General features: G+C 48.1%; 1 protein-coding gene across 2 annotated transcripts in view; it reads left to right on the top strand.

Moving 5' to 3' along the window:
• UBE3C (ubiquitin protein ligase E3C) overlaps positions 1-19,030 on the top strand; it is a 107,127-nt gene that overhangs the window by 12,354 nt on the left and 75,743 nt on the right. Inside the window, exons 2-6 of one of the 2 annotated variants that reach the window (XM_046021120.1) lie at positions 11,371-11,424; positions 14,559-14,633; positions 15,117-15,263; positions 15,770-15,834; positions 15,939-16,096. In XM_046021120.1, coding sequence (XP_045877076.1) covers positions 11,371-11,424; positions 14,559-14,633; positions 15,117-15,263; positions 15,770-15,834; positions 15,939-16,096 — 499 coding nt within the window. Of the gene's footprint in view, positions 1-11,370; positions 11,425-14,558; positions 14,634-15,116; positions 15,264-15,718; positions 15,835-15,938; positions 16,097-19,030 lie in introns of both variants that reach the window. The other variant, XM_046021119.1, reaches the window with a different exon arrangement.

Below are 19,030 nucleotides of genomic sequence, written 5' to 3'. Positions count from 1 at the left end.
CAAAATCCGAATGTTCTTTGGCGGGTGCTTCATTGTTTCCTCCCAGCACCTCATTTTGAGCTTATCCTTGGTCACGTTTAGCTCCTTTAAAAACCTTCTCCCATAGCTTCGTTTGCTTGTTATTCCACAAGAGCGAAGCGTTCTGTGGGCAGGGGCAATAATTGGGGCAGTCGAAAGTAACGATGCAAAATAATCGCTTCTACCCCCCTTTCACCCCAGCTCTCCCTCTCTGTCCCTGATCCAGACAGCCACACTGTGTCCCAGGTTCTTCCCTGTCCTCTTGGCTAGTCTGTGCCCGTGGAGTCCTCAGGTGCCTGCCCTTCTGTTGCACGAGCACCCAGGGGAGCCTATTAGACCGCGGCACTTACCCCAGAGAACGCATCTGGAGAAGGTTGCGTGGTTTGGTGCATGTGGAGGGACCGCATTCTTTGAAAACGCTGGTGGTCGTCGGCATGATGAACGTTTTGTAACTTAGCAATCGTGTATTTTAATGGCCATTTGCTGTCGTGTTTTGCAGTACAAATCCTTGCATATGTGCCTTTAATATGTATAGGTTAAATTTCTAGAAGTACTAGGTCAAAGGCTATGCACATTTTGAATTGTAATAGATTCTAGATTGCTAAGGCAGCTTTCTCAGCAAACGGGAGTAGCTGCTGTCCTCTGTAACCCGCAGCATGCTGAGTTTGTTTGCCAAACAGGAGTTACAAAGCCCATTTCATTGTGTTTCTATTGCATGTTTTCCCCAAATGAGTAAAAATGAAGTTCTTATGTTTAAAAGATTGTTATTTCCCTCTGCACTGGGTATAGCTTCTGCTAATTTTTCTCTTTGTAGATCTCTTTATTTTGGAGAGCTTTTACAAACAGTTGGTGTTGCAGTGTTACAAATATTCATTCCCATTTTGTCATTTTATTAGCCTGTATTATATTGTTCTGTGTAGAAAATTCTAACTTTGATGTACTCAAATTTATTTTTTTTTTAAGATTTTATTTATTTATTTGACAGAGATCACAAGTAGGCAGAGAGGCAGACAGAGAAGCGGGGGAAGCAGGCTCCCCACTGAGCAGAGAGCCTGATGTGGGGCTCGATCCCAGGACCCTGAGACCGTGACCTGAGCCAGAGGCAGAGGCTTTAACCCACTGAGCCCCAAAGGTGTCCCTCAAATTTATTTTTAAATAACTGATGGCAAATAATAACAAGACTTAATGTGTGGTATTTCTTTCTTCGGGAAAGTCGTAGTCCGCGTGGGAGTGTTTAATTCTTACTGTCCTCACATATTTTTATGGTGCTTTGTACACGCGCGCATGCACACAAATCTTATGTCAGTCGGGGATCTCTTGATGTGAAGACTAGAGCTACATTGTCGTTTATTTAGGTCACGCAGTTTTTCCTCTCATATTTATTGAAGAGTACACTTCCTGTTTACATTTGAAATGCCTCCTTTATCACACGCTGAATCTGTTTCCTAGAGACCGTCTGACATTGACTAGTCTCCTTCAGCCCGTTAGTATGGACCACTGTTTGTCCCAAATGAAGAAGCATTTTAGAAACTTTGAAGGAGCATATGAAGGAGCATTTTAGAAACTTAGCAGTGTTTGTTTCAATGTCCAATAGAAACAGATAACTGGGAAGTCAAACCTGTGATTTCTCCGAAATGTTAGCTCATGACGAGGTTGGAGTTCGGAAGCTTCGTGGTAAACCCGGCTTGCCAGTGACACATCAGCGTTCGGTGGCTGCACTTTGGGAATGCATGCGTCCGTGATAGAGGCTCTGTATGCGGTCGGTGGTGCTTGCATGCATTTGTGTATAGTGGCTCTCCTTGGGCACTGTTGTAGGTTTGTTTCTTTTTCTGGCAGCATAATGAAATTTCACTTTTGGTAGTTGATGATTACGGACGACTAGTGTGAGCTACATGTACATGTACACGTACATGTACGTGTGACCTACACGTGGGTATGGGTATAGCAAATTTGGATCATGCCTATGCCTTATTTTTCCCACCTGACTGCTGTGTCTGACGTGCATGTGTTAGGTTTTACAACAACAGAAAACGTGTCATTTTTAAAGCCTGAAGGTAAAGATTATCTTAGAAATTAAGACACTGGGCGCCTGGGTGGCTCAGTGGGTTGGGCCGCTGCCTTCGGCTCAGGTCATGATCTCAGGGTCCTGGGATCGAGTCCCGCATCCGGCTCTCTGCTCGGCAGGGAGCCTGCTTCCCTCTCTCTCTGCCTGCCTCTCTGCCTATGTGTGATCTCTCTCTCTCGCTGTCAAATAAATAAACAAAATCTTTAAAAAAAAAAAAAAAAAAAAGAAATTAAGACACTAAGGGTAGGGGCGCCTGGGTGGCTCAGTGGGTTAAGCCTCTGCCTTCAGCTCAGGTCATGATCTCAGGGTCCTGGGATCGAGCCCCGTATCGGGCTCTCTGCTTGGCGGGGAGCCTGCTTCCTCCCCTCTCTGGCTGCTGCTCTGCCTACTTGTAATCTCTCTCTCTCTCTCTCTCTCTCTCAATCTGTAAAAAAGAAAAAAAAAAAGACACTAAGGGTAATTATGATTTTCATCATGTCTTCATTAATAATAAGGGCCACATTAATAACCCACTGGAACTAGCTTTTTAGTCTTATAAATTTACAGCCTGCATAAGAAACACAAACAAATATGATAAAGATTTTTGAGGGACGCCCGGGTCACTCATTCAGTTAAGTGTCTGCCTTTGGCTCAGATGCTGGGATCGAGCCCCATGTTGGGCTCCCTGTTCAGTGGGAGCCTGCTTCCTCTCCCACTTCCCCTGCTTGTGCTCATGCAGGCTCTCTGTCAAATAAATAAATACAATCTTAAATAAAGATTTTTGAACCATGGTTTTTCAGGAACTGCCTGAGAGACACGCTATGACCCATTATGAGCCAGACCTCAGCACGGAACCGCCGTGCTCAGGCGTCATTGTGAAACCGTAAGGCACCACCCCCAACCTGTTCAACTTTCTGGAACAAACAGGAACAATTTCTAAATAGCTCAAAAGTCAGTGCAGAATGTGATGGTGAGTTAAAATGAAAAGTCGAGAACACTTCGTCTGGGAGACTGTGCTTAATTGCAAAGGCTGGAGCTGCTAATTGGCAAAATACACAAAAAGTTATAAGTCGGCGTGGTGATCAGTGACAAAGAACATGGTTGATGAGATTCCTTTGTTCAGTGAGTTAGCTGCGCGTTGGCTCGCGAGCGAGTCGGGCGGGTCGCTGGCCTGCCAGGGAGGACCCGGCGGGTGCCGCCGCCACTCACCCAGACGCGCACTGACGCTCTGAAACCAGCACAGCCTTCGCCGTTCGCCGGCCGCGAGCTGAATGAACACGTCCACGAAGACTTTCTTGTCTAACTCCCAGACGAGAGGAAACCTTTGAAATTCTGTTGATGACTTCGTGACACACTAACGCAGACTGAAGGTGTGATGTTGTGAGAAGAGCGGAGTTGGTGCGGAACGCCACGGAGGTTGAGTAGGAGGTTTGATCCGGCGTGTTCCAGCCCTGGAAACGGGACCCTTTCCTACCAGACGGCAGCCTGGTTCGGCGCCGGTGCTGAAGAGCGGACCCCTGTCGCCAGCAGAATGGCGGCCCGTCGGCCTGTGCCGCGTGACCTACTCCTCTGCTTCGGGACCATCTGAGCAGTGACTCTAAGCACCCACTTCCTCCCGAACTGAGAGCCGAAAGGTTTCACGTCACTGTTGTCACGTCAAGAGGAGTGTCAGGTCTTTGCGGAGTAAACCTTTTTTTTACTGGAAGCCATGGGAGGTACACTTTGACTGTGGCGGAAAGAATCGGGAAGAACTTGAAAGAGTCTTCTGTGGGGTGCCTGGGTGGCTCAGGCTTTGGCTCAGGTCATGATCCCGGGGTCCTGGGATCGAGTCCCGCATCGGGCTCTCTGCTCAGTGGGGAGCCTGCTTCCCCCTCTCTCTCTGCCTGCCTCTCTGCCTGCTTGTGATCTTCGTTTGTCAAATAAATAAAATCTTTAAAAAAAAAAAGAAAAAAGAAAAAGTCTTCTGAATGCAATATGTACAAAGTTCAAGAGTGATGGCCTCCAGGAGCCCGGCGAGTGGATAGATGCGAGCCAGACCCCCTTTTTAAAGAATCATCAGGAGAATAATACTAAATAAAAGCACACGCTCAGAAGATTGGGCCCTGGAGGCTTTCTCGAAACTAAAGTTTGTTGAACCAAAGTCATACTTGGTGTTCTGGTTAGGAATTCATTTCTAGAATCCAGTTCTGTCAAATAGCCTTTACCTGATGAATAATAAACATGTTAGTATTCTCTGTGTTGTCCAATGTCAAGATTAAAAAATAAAATTATAGACTTACCCTCCTCTTAAACTTTACGTAGCACCTGTCTCCTCTATTGTGATGATAAACTTTTTTTTTTTTTTTTTTGCTGTGAGCGGCTTAGCTTCCCATTGGGCTTTTCTAAAATAAAATTGTTAGGTTTTTCTTGTAATTCAGTGTTTATTTTTTAATTTAATTTAAAATGTAACAGTGCAGTTTTGTTTTCATTGTGTTTCTTTTCAGGAGTACCTTGTACTTATGAGGATAACGCTGTAGGGGTGGGTAATGTCCTTGTGCCTGATTGCCGGTCCCCTGCCTGGTGTGTGCAGGGCTCCCCACTGCAGTCACTGTCTTTCCCTGAGTAGTTGGTAGAGCTCTTGAGGTGGCACGTGGAGGTCGGGTGAGTCCTGTTTGTTTTCGAACTCTGGCCACTGGTCGTAGCGCGTGTCTGCACCGTTGACCGCTGCGAGATGTTCGGTGATTGCTCTCCTCTGTGTGCATTTACTAACTGAATTCTGGGAGAAGAGATTTTTCTCCTCTCTCGTGTATACATTTGGTCATTTATGTAAGTATGGAGACACAGCTACACATTTTACCATATCCACTAAAGTCTGCTTCTGTCGTTGTGGCATAATCTCACTCCGGTCGTAGGAGAATATCGGAAAAACCCAAATGAAGGAGCAGAGTCCAGGATATAGAGGACAAAGGCGGAGGAACTGTTACAGATTGGTGCGGATTAGGAACAAATAGTCATGAAATGCAGCGTGGGATCCTGGATGGGATCCTAGAACAGGCAGAGATCGTTAGTATAAAAGTTGGCACATTTCTAGTACAGTCTGTAGTGAGTTTGTAACGTCATGCCCTTGTTGACTTCTTGCTCTTGCTAGTTGCCTTCTGGTTGTGGAGGGCGCAGTGGGGTCAGAGAGGGGATGAGGAAGCTCACTGTATCTTCTCCAACTTTGTCTAAAATTAATTCAAAGTAAAAAGTTTTAAGACTCAGTTTAAAGAGTGACAATAAGCGAGAACAGCCCAGGTGGTATGGCTGTGGTGGACCTTGTGAAGGTGGCAGGGGCGTGGCTGGGAAGGGGAGGGAGGACTCCACGCCTGGGAGTCGCCCTTGCTTGCTCCTCCCTCTCTCCCCGCGCATGGAGATAGTGGTCCTCCCTGGTTCCCACCTTGACCTTCGGTCCTCTGTGCCCTGTTACTGCAGGATGCGTGGAGGGTGGGGTTGCTCCCCGCCTTCCCACTTCTGCCGGTCACACCCCCACTGGTGTATTCTGCTGGCTCAGGCAGGATTTTGCTAGGAGGATCTTTCTCCGACTTCCTTCCAGGGGTGGGTTTGGCGTGTCAGGAAGAGCAGCCTGGCGGCTGGGGAACTGGCTTGTCCATCTCGCGGTCATTCTTCCCGGGAGGAATTGGGAATTGGGCTCAGCGACCTGTGGAAGGGTCTCGATGGGATTTGTGCCAGTACTCGGGACATTTCTGAATTATTTGTCGACTTCCTCAGGGAGCTTCGAACATCGGCGGTACTGACGCGCTTTCGGAGTTGTGTGGCGGGTATTCTGATTCTCTGGCGCTGGCTGGTGGGAAGATGCTGCTCTTTCTGCCGCCTCAGTACCTAAGTGATTTCCCGTTCGTGTCTCCTGTCCTGACTTAAAAGTCTGACTCTTCAGATTTCCTGCCTATGCCTTTATCCTTCTAACTTCACAGTCCGGCCAGAGGCACAGTGCTGAGCGTCAGGATCAGACAGACAGACATAGGCCGCAATTCTGGAGGAATTTACCACTTACTGAAGGGGAAACCCCAGTTCCGGTTACTTGCACGCGTTCCTCGCGGCGGGTGCGCCGAGGTACCGCGTGTTTTCCTCTTCCCGCAGACGCTGGGTTGTCTGCGCGGTGGCGCCCGCGTCCAGCCTCGTCAGCACCGAAGTGCCCACCCTGCCGCGTGTTTCCTGTCGGCGCTGGCGTGGTTGGGGCTTGGCTTTGGGCAGAGCCGGGAGGGGGCGGCCGTGCGCCCCGCGGGGCTGTTGCTGCACTCGCCGGCGTGCGGGACAGAGTCGTTTCGTTGCCGCGGCCGGCGGAGCCCGTGTTCCCAGCGAGCGGGCGCGGCCGCTGTGCCCTTGCTCGCTCCGAGCGCCCCCTCGCCGCCGCCGCCGTGGGGCCGAGCACGCGTGTGGCGCGTTTTGTGTGGGCGGCGCTGCTGGGGGCCGAGCCGCGGAAGACCCGGCCCCTGGAGCGGGGCCCTGCCCGTCGGGAGCGCGTCCGGCGGCTGGTCCGGCGTCCGTCCGTCCGTCCGTCCGTCCCAAAGGCGGCCTCCGGGAGGCGGCGCGCAGGGAGGGGCGTCGCGGGAGGAGCTGAGGCTGAAGGCGCGGCTGGCACCCCCCACGACGGCGAACTCCCTGGCCCCGCGGACGCTCAGTGGCCCCGACTTGGGAGGTGATTCCCGGCTCCCTGCCGCCCCCTGCGGCCAGACACCGGCCTGGGCCCCTCCCACCTGACCCCCGCGCGTCCTCCCCCGTTGTGCTGCGCCGGACGCGTCCTTCCGAGTCGCCTTCCACACGCCTTTCTCCTGGGCCTCCTCCTGGCCGCTGACGCCGAACCGGCGCCGCCTCCGTGCGCGGCAGAGGCGCGTCTGCGTCCACGCGGGCGGCGGGGCGGCGTCTGCTGCGAGGTGTGTCCCCAGAGAAGCGGCCGCTGCTTTCCGCCGCCAGACCGCGAGCTCCGTGCGAGCAAACGCCTCACCTGCTGTCAGACCCCGAGGGCGGGCCGCTGGGGGCTCAGCCGTTAGCGCCCGCCTTGGCTGGTCGGGATCAGAGTCCGTGGAGCTCAGTGGGGAGCGGTGCCTGTGTTCGCGCTCTCGCTGCGTCTGTCGGGTGAACAAATCGCATCTCGCTAAGCAAAGTCTCTGCTGCCGCGGTTCGTGCCGTGTCGTGTGGTTCGCCTGTTGGCTCCATCCGTGCCCTCCTGGGCCTCATCTGATGTGCCCGTGCAGTGGATCGTTCCAGACGGGAACACACAGGAGGCTCCGGTTCTGCGCGGGGATTCGGCCGCATGTTTAGGGGCTGCCCACGGACCCTCCCCATCGCGTGGGGACTATGTTCTGTCACGCTTGCCCTCGCTGCTGCGCTGGCTTCACCGCAGCCTTCGTGTCCTGCCCTTTTCGATTGCTTAGTTTGCCTTTCTGGCTCTCCGCACGCCGCGCCTCAGGCTTTCTTGTCAAATGTTGCGGATCAAAATGTTTTTCTGTGCCCCCCTCTCCCCTCCTTTCCGGTAATCGTCCAAATTACTTGTGTATAATGAAGGCAAAGAATTTTTTAAATTTCTCGAAATGTGAAATAACGTTCTTCGTCAAAGTAGACGGCATACTGCTTGCTGGGCCCAGCTCGAGGCCATCTGAGTTCGGATCCTGGATCTGCCACCACGTTCAAACCTCCCTTTCCGCGTCTGCAAACGGGAAAAATAATCGTGCTTAACCTCATAGGTTCATTTCGAGGAATACGAGAATTACTCAAAGCCAAGGGCGTAGAATACTGCTTAGCGTGGGGACAGAAGCCTTCAGTCCCTGTTAGTGTTCTGCGTGTGGCACACACGGCCTCCTCTGCTGTCCTTCCTGTGCAAGGGCACAGCGGACGGGTGTCGACGGCTCAGTGTGGCCGGTACTGGTGCTGCTGCTCCCGGAGCCGCCTTTGCAGTGTGCCTGATTTCACGTGGGAGATGGCTTGGCCTCTCCCTGTAGACCTGTCTTCTGTCTGCAGAAGATTAAAGGGGCATGAGTACTCTTTGAAAGCCCTTATTACCATTTTCAAAAAATACAGTTTTATTGTTGAAATTACGTATCGGGTTTGGGTGTGCGTGTCCGTTATTTTGGATGAGCTTGCTGTACTTGATTTTTTTTTAATGAACTTGTCTTTGAAGTAGGAAGGTGAGAGCGCTTGAGCACGGGTCGGTGAAGTGACCTTCGCCTTTGTATGATGTCCTGTGTCCGGGGATTCTGACCTGCAGGTGATCAGAGGTTAATAGTCACCCCCACACCCAGCAGTGCCCCTCGCGCTGTCGTGGCTTCTCCCATACCGTGAGCTTCCACCGTAAGATAGACTTTCTGAGAAATTCCAGTGTTCGATTACAGTCCAGTTGTGCTCTTTGATAGCGAGCACCTGTTTTGATTTTTAAAATACTGCGGCGTAGGTGCTGTGCTGCAGGTGCCCAGCAGTGCTGCTCAGCTCTTAGGGTTCCTCCTCCTCCTAGACCGCCACAGACCGCAGTGTCCGACTTCAGGGAGGCGTTCGGTCGTCCCAGAAGTGTGTCGATACCTGCGCGTGCCAGATGGGGAAGCAGGTGAAAGCAGCCGTGTGGTCAGGGAGAAGTGAGGTTCTTGAGCCTTTGTGGCCTGTAGACCAGCGAGGACTAGGAGCTTATCCATGTGGGGAGGTCAGCAGAGTGGCTTTTGCCAGCATGGGCCATGTTTTTAAGGTAAAATGTTGGTTTGTTGAATTTCAGACTTTTTCCTTTAAATTCACTTAGCCAGCGTATCGAACATCATTGGTTTCAGATGTAGAGGTCAGTGTTCATCGGTTGTGTTTCACGCCAGCGCTCATCACAGCACGTGCCCTCCTTCATGCCCAGCACCCAGTTACCCCTCCCCTCACTTGAATTTCAGGCGTAACTGTGTTTTTTCATAATCGTAACAGTGCACACTATTTCAAGGAATCTTAGCCTTTTAGCTATAACCAAATAATGAACATGGGGTGCCTGGGTGGCTCAGTGGTTTAAGCCGCTGCCTTCGGCTCAGGTCATGATCTCAGGGTCCTGGGATCGAGTCCCACGTCTGGCTCTCTGCTCTGAAGGGAGCCTGCTTCCCTTCCTCTCTCTCTCTGCCTGCCTCTCTGCCTACTTGTGATCTCTCTCTGTCAAATAAATAAATAAAATCTTTTTAAAAAAAAATAATGAACATGTATTAAATCTGGACAAATGGAGAGAAAAGGGAAAAATCATAGACACAAACATACCAGTTCTGTTCATAAATAAGGATACTGGCTAGAAATTTTTATCTAGAAGCTTTTTCTAATTCTGACCATCATAAAACTTTGCACTTTTTACTTTAAATTTTCCATTTGCTCTCCTCCTTTTAATTAATTAAAATTTAAAACAAAATATTTTCCTGAATTTGGTCATGAGTAGATAAAGTCTTTTTATTTGAAATTCAAAAAGTGGAATTTTCTATGGTGGAAAATATCTGGAGGATTTCCTTTCTCTTCTCTTTTCCCTTTTTTCTTGTCTCTTTTCTTTCTTTTTTAAAGGAAGCTTTGTGCCCAACATGGGGCTCACACTCACGACCCCAAGATCAAGAGTCACATGCTGCATTGACTGGGTGTCCCGGATTTAATTTACCTCTTTGGCTTTAAATTTTGTCAGTGAGAAACTTTTCATTCTATACACTGTTGATTCACATATCAGTATATAACTTTGAATTGGCTTAATTACTTGCCTTCTGACACCATTTTGATACTGTGTTTGGCTTTTTTTTTTTTTAAGATTTTGTTTATTTATTTGGCAGGCAGAGAGAGGGAGGGGGAAGCAGGCTCCCCGCTGAGCAGGGAACCCGATGCGGGGCTCCATCCAGGACCCTGGGATCATGACCTGAGCCCAAGGCAGAGGCCTTAACCCACTGAGCCACTCAGGCACTCCTATGCTGTGTTTGTTTTTGTTACGAAATCTGTTTATCATTTTTTTAAAAAAGATTTTATTTATTTATTTGACAGATCACAAGTAGGCAGAGAGGCAGGCAGAGAGAGAGAGGAGGAAACAGGCTCCCTGTCGAGCAGAGAGCCTGATGTAGGACTCGATCCCAGGACCCTGAGATCATGACCTGAGCTGAAGGCAGAGGCTTAACCCACTGAGCCCCAGGCGCCCCATTTATTCATTTTTATAATGATTCATATATAATGTCTTGGAATTTTAATTTTATTTTGGATTACAGTTATAAAAATAAAATGCCTAGGGGAACATGGGGGGCTCAGTTGTTAAGTGTCTGCCTTCAGCTCAGGTCATGATCCCAGGGTCCTGGGGTCGAGCCCCTGCATCAAGCTCCCTGCTCAGCAAGAAGCCTGCTTCTCCCTCTCCCACTTCCCCTGCTTGTGCTCCTCTCTCACTGTGTCTCTCTGTGTCGAATAAATAAAATCTTAAAAAAAAAAAAATAAAATAAAATGCCCATCCACTATAGACTGGAACAATTCTGGGGGAAGGAGGGTTATCTTTAAGTATTTTTATTTTATTTGAAATGTTTAAGTTTCCTATTACTACTTCGGTTCCTTCTATGTACAAAGTAATTTTGTTCAAAATTTAGTTTTATGATGGAAACAATTTTTTTAATAACTAGGTTTAGCTTTTATTTTATTTTTTAAAAGATTTTATTTATTTATATGACAGAGAACACAAGCAGGCAGAGTAGTGGGCAGAGGGAGAGGGAGAAGCAGCCTCCCTGCCAAGCAAGGAGCCTGTATGCAGGACTCTGGGATCATGACCTGAGTCGAAGGCAGTCACTTAACCCACTGAGCCATCCGGGCTCCCTGAAAAGAGAATTTTTCAAAATTCAGTAACAATACTGAATTTTTTCATCAGATATTTTATTGAGATAATTGTAGGCTCATGTGCAGCTGTTAGAAATAATACAGAAAGATCCTGTGTTCACAGTGCCTGATTCCCCCACCCCGGGGGGGGGGGGGGTCCTGTTTTATAAAACTGTACTATGATAATCACAACCAGGGTATTGGCATGGATGTAATACACTGATATTATTCAGATATTCCCGGTTTTACTGGAACTCTCTTGTGTATGTAAAGAAATCAGATTTTGTTTTTAGAAGACTACTGAAATACTAACTTTAATTAGGCCTGTGATCTAGCAGGGGGAGGGCCATTTAACCTCTTGTGCCTCAGGCTTCTCATTATGTCAGAATGTTTGTATGATCTTTAGGATCCTTTTTCGGTGAAGACATTCTGTAATTTTTGTTTGAGAGTATATTAGAATTTGAAATTAAAGCCTTCTTTATCTTTTCTCTTTTTGTGTGTAGGAGGAAAAGGCTTCTCTTTTACATCGTACTCAGGAAGAAAGAAGAAAGAGAGAGGTAAAAACAGTTTTGTAATAGTCTCTTTAAATAAGCATTTTTCCATAGCATTTAAATAAGTCTGTCATAATGTGTATAGGTAGATGTATGTTGTATGTGACATAACATGCATATTTTTGTGTATATTTCGGAAGCATTTCTGGATTGTTTGAATTTATGATAAGTAATTTATTCTGGAACCGGTGTGGAAAAGACAGACTAAGTGGGCAGTTTCCAGAATAGAGGGGAAAGCAGGCTTTTATCAAGTTCTCTTCCTTGCTTATGATAATGGTTTCCAGAAGATCTAGAAAGACTTAGTATATCATGTTCATGTTTTGCCAAGTAAAAGAAGAAAACTCACTATTAAGGCAAATATCTTAATTATTTGAGTAGAAGATAAACAAATGGAGCTAGTGACATTTGTTGGTTTTTGTTTGTTTAATACATGCTTTATTTTACATTTCATCTCTGGTGACAGTGTCTTAACATTGCTTGTTTTGTTAATTAATTGGCAATTATGGTATATTTTATGGCCTACTTTTCCAGATTTCTGTTTTGTTTTCTGATCATTCATTTGTTCCTTTAGCAAATATTGAGAGCTTGATACATTCCAGGTGCTGTTCTGCTTGTTGGCTGTATGGATAGCGAATAAGATGGATAATGTTCTTGCTGGGTTCTGGAGCACGAATGCAAGTGCTGTGAGGGCAGTGGAGCAGAGTGATGGTGACTGGGAAGGGTGTTCAGGGAAGGAGACTCTGAGCTGGTTAGAGTTGAGCTGATAACTGAAGGATGAAAAAGAAGCTGGAGGAAGAGCATTCTTGGTGAAGGGAACAGCAAATACAAAGAGTTAGGTGGGTGACCAGATTATTCTTTGCTGTGGGGGCTTACCCTGTACACTGAAGGGTGTTCAGAGCTCCTGTTGTTCTCTCCAGTTGAAATAACCAAAATTACCTCCAGATGTTCCCCTGGGTGGTGTAAATGCTGTCAGTTGAAAGTGACTGCTCAACAAGAAGTGTTGGCTGATGTCTTTCATCTTTCCTGGGAAATTCTCAGCTGTCATCTCTTGAGTATTGTTTCTGTTCCATTCTTCCTCTCCTCTTCTTCTTGGACTCAAATTATGTACATATTTGACCTTTGTGTTGTGTCATATCTCTCCTATGCTCTTCTGTGTATTTATCCTTTTGATTATTTCTCCTTCAGTTTGGATATTTTCTTCTGACCTAACTTCTAATTTACAGATTATCTCTTTACCAGTGTCTAATTGTTACATATATCCTTTGATTTCTGAACTTCAGATTTTATTTCAGTTCTAGAATTGTCTTTGTTTTATTTCCAGGTTCTCTTGTCTTTTAATTCCATGAACATAATTATAGATTATTAAAGGTAATGTTTGAACTCCAGTTTTGGATCACCTCTGGGTTTGTTTCTGTTGTTTGTCCTTTTGATTTTTAGTTCTTGTCTTTTGCCTGGTTATTTTGGTTGAATACCGTGAGTTTATATGGCAAAACAAAAAGCAAAAGAGCTCTCTTTTTGGAGACTGTTACATTTTCTTTTGGCAGGCAACAGGAAGAAGGACAAATCACCTTTAATTAATACAGGGTTTAGCTGGTTTGCAGCCCTTCCTCAGTCCTTGTCGGGGTCAGTCTGTTTCCAGTACATTTACAATGGAGCCTTTAGGTCCCTGTTCCAACCAGAAGGCTGGGATGCTACCAAGACTACCTCCTCAGTGAACAACTGAATGAATAAAAATAAATGTTTTGAAAACTCATGGGCCCATATAGGTTTTTAATGAAGTGCTCTTAGAATCATTGTAATGAAAATGTTCCCAAACTAGGTTTAGGCTCAGGGGTTCCTTTGCTGTGAGCACTTGAAGCTCAGAGAGTACACTTGCATGACCCGATTGGTGTTCTGCCATCCTGGGATTGTGTGTGTGCACGTGTGCATTTCAAGCCTGGCAGGTGACGTTCCTGGAAGACAGGAAATGGTGTCGTGGGGTAGGATGAGTGCAGGCCTTCGTGTCATTTGGCTTTGAGTTCTGACTCTCGTACGTCTTCCAGCGTCACTTTATCTTTGTGGAGATTTCCGCTTCTGCGTTGTAAAACCGGGAGGAGTCGTCATCGAGGATGATTGTGCGGTGTCTCTCTTCAGGCCCGCGCACAGTAGGCTTTCAAACAGCAGGAGCTGCTTTGGTTACAACGATGTGAAGAATAAATATTTCTGCGAGGTCACTGAAAATTTTTTAAGAGAGTCTTAACCAAAACTGAAGTTTTCTGCTTTGAGATAAGAAAAGTGGCTTTTAAAATTGATGTTTGGGTTGTCTGTATTCTTTTTCTATTTCAAACTTAGCTGTCATTGTAAGGCTTAGTGTGCTGGTGGGATTGTGAAATGGTGTAGCCACTTGGAAAACAGTCTGGCTGTTCCTCCAATGTTACTCCGCTCCTGCGCATACACGCAAGAGAAATGAAAACCTGTGTCCGGACAAAACGTTTACATGAATGTCCACAACAGCATTGTTCATAATAGCCCAGAGTGGAAACAGCCCAAATGTCTGTCAGGTGGTAAATGGATAAACGAAATGCGAGCCATCCTTATGGTGAAATATTAATTGGCCGTGAAAAGTCGTGCAGTATTGATAAGTGATACAACATGTATGAACCTTGAAAATACGGTGCCAGGTGAAAAAAGTCAGACACAGAAGGCCACGTGTTATAGGATTCCATTATGTCCAGAATAGGCATTCCCATACGGACAGAAATTTGATTGGTGGTTGCCAGGGATCGGGGAGCCAGGGCAGAGGTTGAGGACTGAGTGCTAATCGGTACAGGGGTTTGGAGTGTGTGCTGAAAGTATTCTAGAATCAGATTGTGAAATTTGATTGGTGGTTGCCGGGGATCGGGGAGCCAGGGCAGAGGTTGAGGACTGAGTGCTAATCGGTACAGGGGTTTGGAGTGTGTGCTGAAAGTATTCTAGAATCAGATTGTGGTGACACTTGAATTTTGAATATTTTAAAAATCGGTGAATGGTACGCTTGAAAGAGTGAATTTTGTGGTCTGTAAATTCTATAGCTGTTTGGTTTTTTTTTTTTTTCCCAAGTCTTTGCTAGCTAAATACCGTTTCACTAAGACCCATTATTCCTTCCTCTCTCCGTTATGCAGGAAGAAAGGCGAAGACTGAAGAACGCAGTAATCATACAGTCATTTATACGAGGCTACAGAGACCGGAGGCAGCAAGTAAGTTTGCTTTTAAGCTGAGGAAGAATTAGGCACGCCAGAGCTCATTTTAGATATGGCCTTGAGCCTTGGAAGTGGACTCCACTTTGTGGGTATTTTAGTACATGTGTGTAATGAAAGTCAACGTGGATAATAGTGTTTTCCCTAGTAATTAATTTTAGTAGTTTCTGTTGACGTAAAGATTTATAGATTGAGGAGTTCTGAGGTGATTTTTGAGTAACAATATAGAAACGGGGTGCGGCTAAAGATGGAAGTGTTGAAGGGTCCTCATTCCAGTCCCAGTTTCCTGGGTTTCATGTCACCTTTTTGCAAGAACTGCACGGCAGTGCACCCAGACTGGGACCCCGCCCCGCCCCTCTCTGCCCCCCTCTCCGCCCCCCTCTCCGCCCTGCAGCCCCCGGGACACACTTGGGCCACTAACCCTAAGCCTAACTGCTGCGGCTGTGCACCTTCCCACAAGCCCGTGCTTTGCCTTGCCCCCAGCACGCCCTCCGGAGAAGCGCCTTCGATCGCTGCGCCAGCGCCTCACAGCCGGGCGGCACTTTCTCCGTCGCCAGCGGGCCCAACCTTACCCTCCTGGTGAGGCAGCTGCTGTTTTTCTACAAGCAGAGCGAAGACTCACAGCGCTTGGTGAGTGCGAGCTCCACGCCACACAGCCTCGTTCATGGGGTTCCCAGCATTTTGTTTCTGGTGGAGTCGGACGGCCTCCAGTGTGTGTTTGCCAAGCCGGATCCCTAGAGATATCCTCGTGCACCTTGTGATCAATTATTGTATTTCTCACATATTTTTACTACGAATTGCTGATTTTTGCAAATGAGCTGTTTTATTTCAGATTTAGATGAGTTTTAAGTGTGCTTTGTTTTAGTAATACATTTAGTGACTTAGCTTTATACTGATGTGCTGTGTTAACGCAGAAAATCTAGGTCATGTGGTCAACACTACAAAATAAATCCTGATCGAGAAGATTCACGTTTTATCACGTCTCGATTCAGTGTCTGCTCACCACTTACGGAAGTTTGGAGTGTTACTGTGCTGTAACGATGAGCTTCGTGCGGACCGAGGTGACTGTGTGTGTTGTGTTTCAGATATGGATGTATCAGAACTTAATCAAACACAGCTCTCTGTTTGTCCGGCAGTTGGACGGGTCCGAGAGACTCACGTGTCTGTTTCAGATAAAGAGGCTGATGAGCCTCGGCTGCAGGTAAACCTCGTCAAGGCACGCGGTGGGGGAGAGTCGCCTGTGGGGCTTTAGGACGACCTCTGCCATCCGGTGCGTGACCACCTCCGTTCCGTTCCGTTTTGCAGGTTACTGCAAAGCTGCAGCGATGACAGTTTGAACGTCGCACTTCCGATGAGGATGCTTGAGGTGTTTTCCTCTGAGAAGACGTACTTGCCTGTTTTGCAAGACGCTAGCTACGTGGCGTCCATCATTGAACAGATCTTGCACTACATGATTCAGAATGGTAGGTGGCGGCAGGGCTGGGCCAGGGCGGCGGGGTGCTCCGTAGAGCTCGCGCGCCTGCTCCAAGCACCAGGAGTGGCGGCGACAGGGCCCACTGCCGAGGGGAGCGCTGACACTCGTCCTCCGCCCTAAGCCCCTGGACGCGGTCCGCTCTCTAACACCTCCTGTGACTGAAAGTGAAGCACATGGATGCTCGCGTCCAGAAACCTGTGGGGCCTCGCTCACGTGCGCCTGCGGCAGCCGATCCCCCTGCAGCGGCGCCAGTAGCCGCGTCCCCAGCTGGCAGGGGCAGTGGTGCCACAGGACCGAGGGACAGGTCGGTGGCTTTGCTGGTCTCAGGAGGAGATCCCGGTCTTCACCTCAGTCCGGCAGAGGAGACGAAGACGCCGGGTCTGAGATCTCTTTCTGACTGGGTCATCACTCTGTGACGCGTTGACGCTCTCCCAGTCATGGCTGCGTTGTGTTAAGGCATAATAACCGAGATCCGAAATTCCTCCGAGGATGCGTTGGTGACTGAAACAGAGAGGGCTTCTGACACTTTTGTGATGAATTAAGCAGTGTGAGACAAAAACTTAAAAATCTGACTCTCAGTAGTCTCACAGCTAGGAAGACAAGCACTTTAGGGCTTGGACTTGAGAAGGACTAGCATGAAAAAATAGGTACGTTATTGATCAGAAGACGTGCTGTAGGTGGTTCTGGAAGGCAAGAGTTACTGGTAAAACCACAAATCAATGTCCTTTTGTTCCCCAGAGCTGATGGACTAATCTAGGCTAAACCTAGCTAATTCAGTCCTCAGTACTGAAACTAAAAATCAGATTCACATACATCTCAACCTTAGCTTTTGGCTTCGGTTTCAAAAAAAGATCAAGTGGTGCCTCGGTGTCTCAGTTGTTAAGCATCTGCCTTTGGCTCAGGTCATGATGCCAGGGTCCTGGGTTCAAGTCCTGCATCGGGCTCCCTCCTCAGCGGGGAGTCTGCTGCTCTGCCCTTCTGGCTGACGTGTGTGTGTGCGCGCACGCGCGCTCTCTCTCTCTCTCAAATACATAAAATCTTAAAAAGAAACCTCCTTAGTTTGTTGAAAAATTAGGGAGTCAACTGAAAGTAAGTTGAAATTTGTGAGCTTTGATCTTTAAAAAAAGTAGCGGTGACTAAACCATCCCTTGTATTGGCTGATGCCTGATTGTGTGCGTCGATTAAGGCCGAGCAATCCGTGAGAGTTTTTACTTTTCTTGTTTTCTAAAAGTTTAAAGAATATAACTAAGAAATGCATTATTTTGCAGCGTGTCTAGAAGTAGAAAGTGTGTCACAGTCTTGCGGTGAAACTGCCGCTTCTGGCACCTTCCGTGGGGACATGTGATGCCGTTGGGTGATTCCACGGCTCCGCGCAGTGTTCAGGGCCCCTCGTGGCAAGTGTGGCCACCATCTGTCGCGTGCTCTGTTACTGCTGCTGATGCTCCCTGTGCTGTGCTTTCCGTCCCCGGGACTTAGTGACGTCACTGGGAGTTTGTCCCTCTGAATTCCGCTCACCGGTTTCTCCCGGCAGTAGGAGTCTGTAACATTTGGCACTGTTTCGTAATCACAGTGTGTGTTATCGTCGCATGTGCGCGCCTTAACGAGTGCGGCTGGACTTCAGACTCTAGTATGCTGTCCAGTGATCTGTCTAGTGCATAGATTGGTGTTGACATGTTAATGGTATAATAGTTTTTTAACTTTTCTTGATGTGGCATTTTTTAAAATTCTTGATGTCCTCCCTATGCTGTCCTTTTTTTGTTTGTTTTGTTTTTTTGTTTTAATCTCCATGACTTACTTATTTTGTGGCTGGAAGTTTGTGCCTCTTGATCCCGTTCGTCTGTCTCGCCCACTTCCGTCTTCTCAGGCTCATGGCGAAAGAGCTTGCAAGCTTCCCTGCTGGGTTTCGCTGGTGATGAGAAGGCATGAGGTCGGGGTTGGAGTTACAGAGCAGGCGTGAGGACAGAGCACTGAGGAGTCAGTGTTTAGTGGTCATGACTCAAGGGGACATCGTGGTGTCTGTCTGCTCAGCTGGGGGCCCCCAGTTGTGGGGCAGCGATCAGGGGGATTGGGGTAGAAGCCGGCTTTGTGGTGGTGGAAGGGTTCACCTGAAGCAGAACAAAGGGGACGGAAATGTATTGTGTCCACTGCAGGGAGCCGAGGCTGGGCTGTCTGCCTCGAGGCCGTTCGTGGGGGCTGTGTGTGAGGAAGGTGAGGACGTCTGGGACATACGGAATTTTCACCCTTTTTGGTAACCATGCCTCGTTGTAAGCAGCCCATTGGTCGATTAGGGCCTATAGGTATTTCGAGGTCGGTCGCCTGATGGGCCCGACCTTGCTCAAGCCTGTTGCCTAAAAGTGGCCTCCGCATGAATTTGTGTAGGACTGTTTTCACAAAGTGAAGCAGGTGAATGGTGCATTTAATGTGCGCTGCCAAGTGTGTCTGGACAGTAGTGAGATATTTACAGACTACACTGAGATTCTTGCTCCTTTGTGAAAAGGGGGCGGATGTATTTAAAGGACTGTAGGATTTGGGTCAGCAGTGAGGCCGGCGTTGATGCTTACTGTACACCTTGCAAGCCCATTAGACGCTTAGTGAGGTCAGAAAGGGTGTTGCTTCAGCTTGAATTCCCTGGTGCCCATACTGTGGTCTCCAAAGCCATCAATTCCTCTAAAAGGAGCTGAAGAACTCGCCGGAGCGGGGCTGGCAAGTGGCAGGTCCTGGCTCCTGGTCCGCGGATGAGGACAGGCGCGTCTGGCGGTGCTCTCTGCGAGTGGGAGGGCTCAGGGCCGGCCAAGCCCACCCCGTTGCCCAAAGATAGGATGGCGTGAGAGTCTGTGAGGGTTACTGCTATGGCAGATGCTTCCGTGTGCCCGCGTCCAGGAGCTCAACGTGCTCGTGAAAACCACAGAGCCGGTTAAATGCT

Source organism: Meles meles, chromosome 10 (assembly GCF_922984935.1).
Source record: "Meles meles chromosome 10, mMelMel3.1 paternal haplotype, whole genome shotgun sequence".
Classification (NCBI taxonomy): domain Eukaryota; kingdom Metazoa; phylum Chordata; class Mammalia; order Carnivora; family Mustelidae; genus Meles; species Meles meles.
The sequence above is the reverse complement of the archived record's forward strand: the minus strand, read 5'-3'. Positions and strand labels throughout refer to the sequence as shown.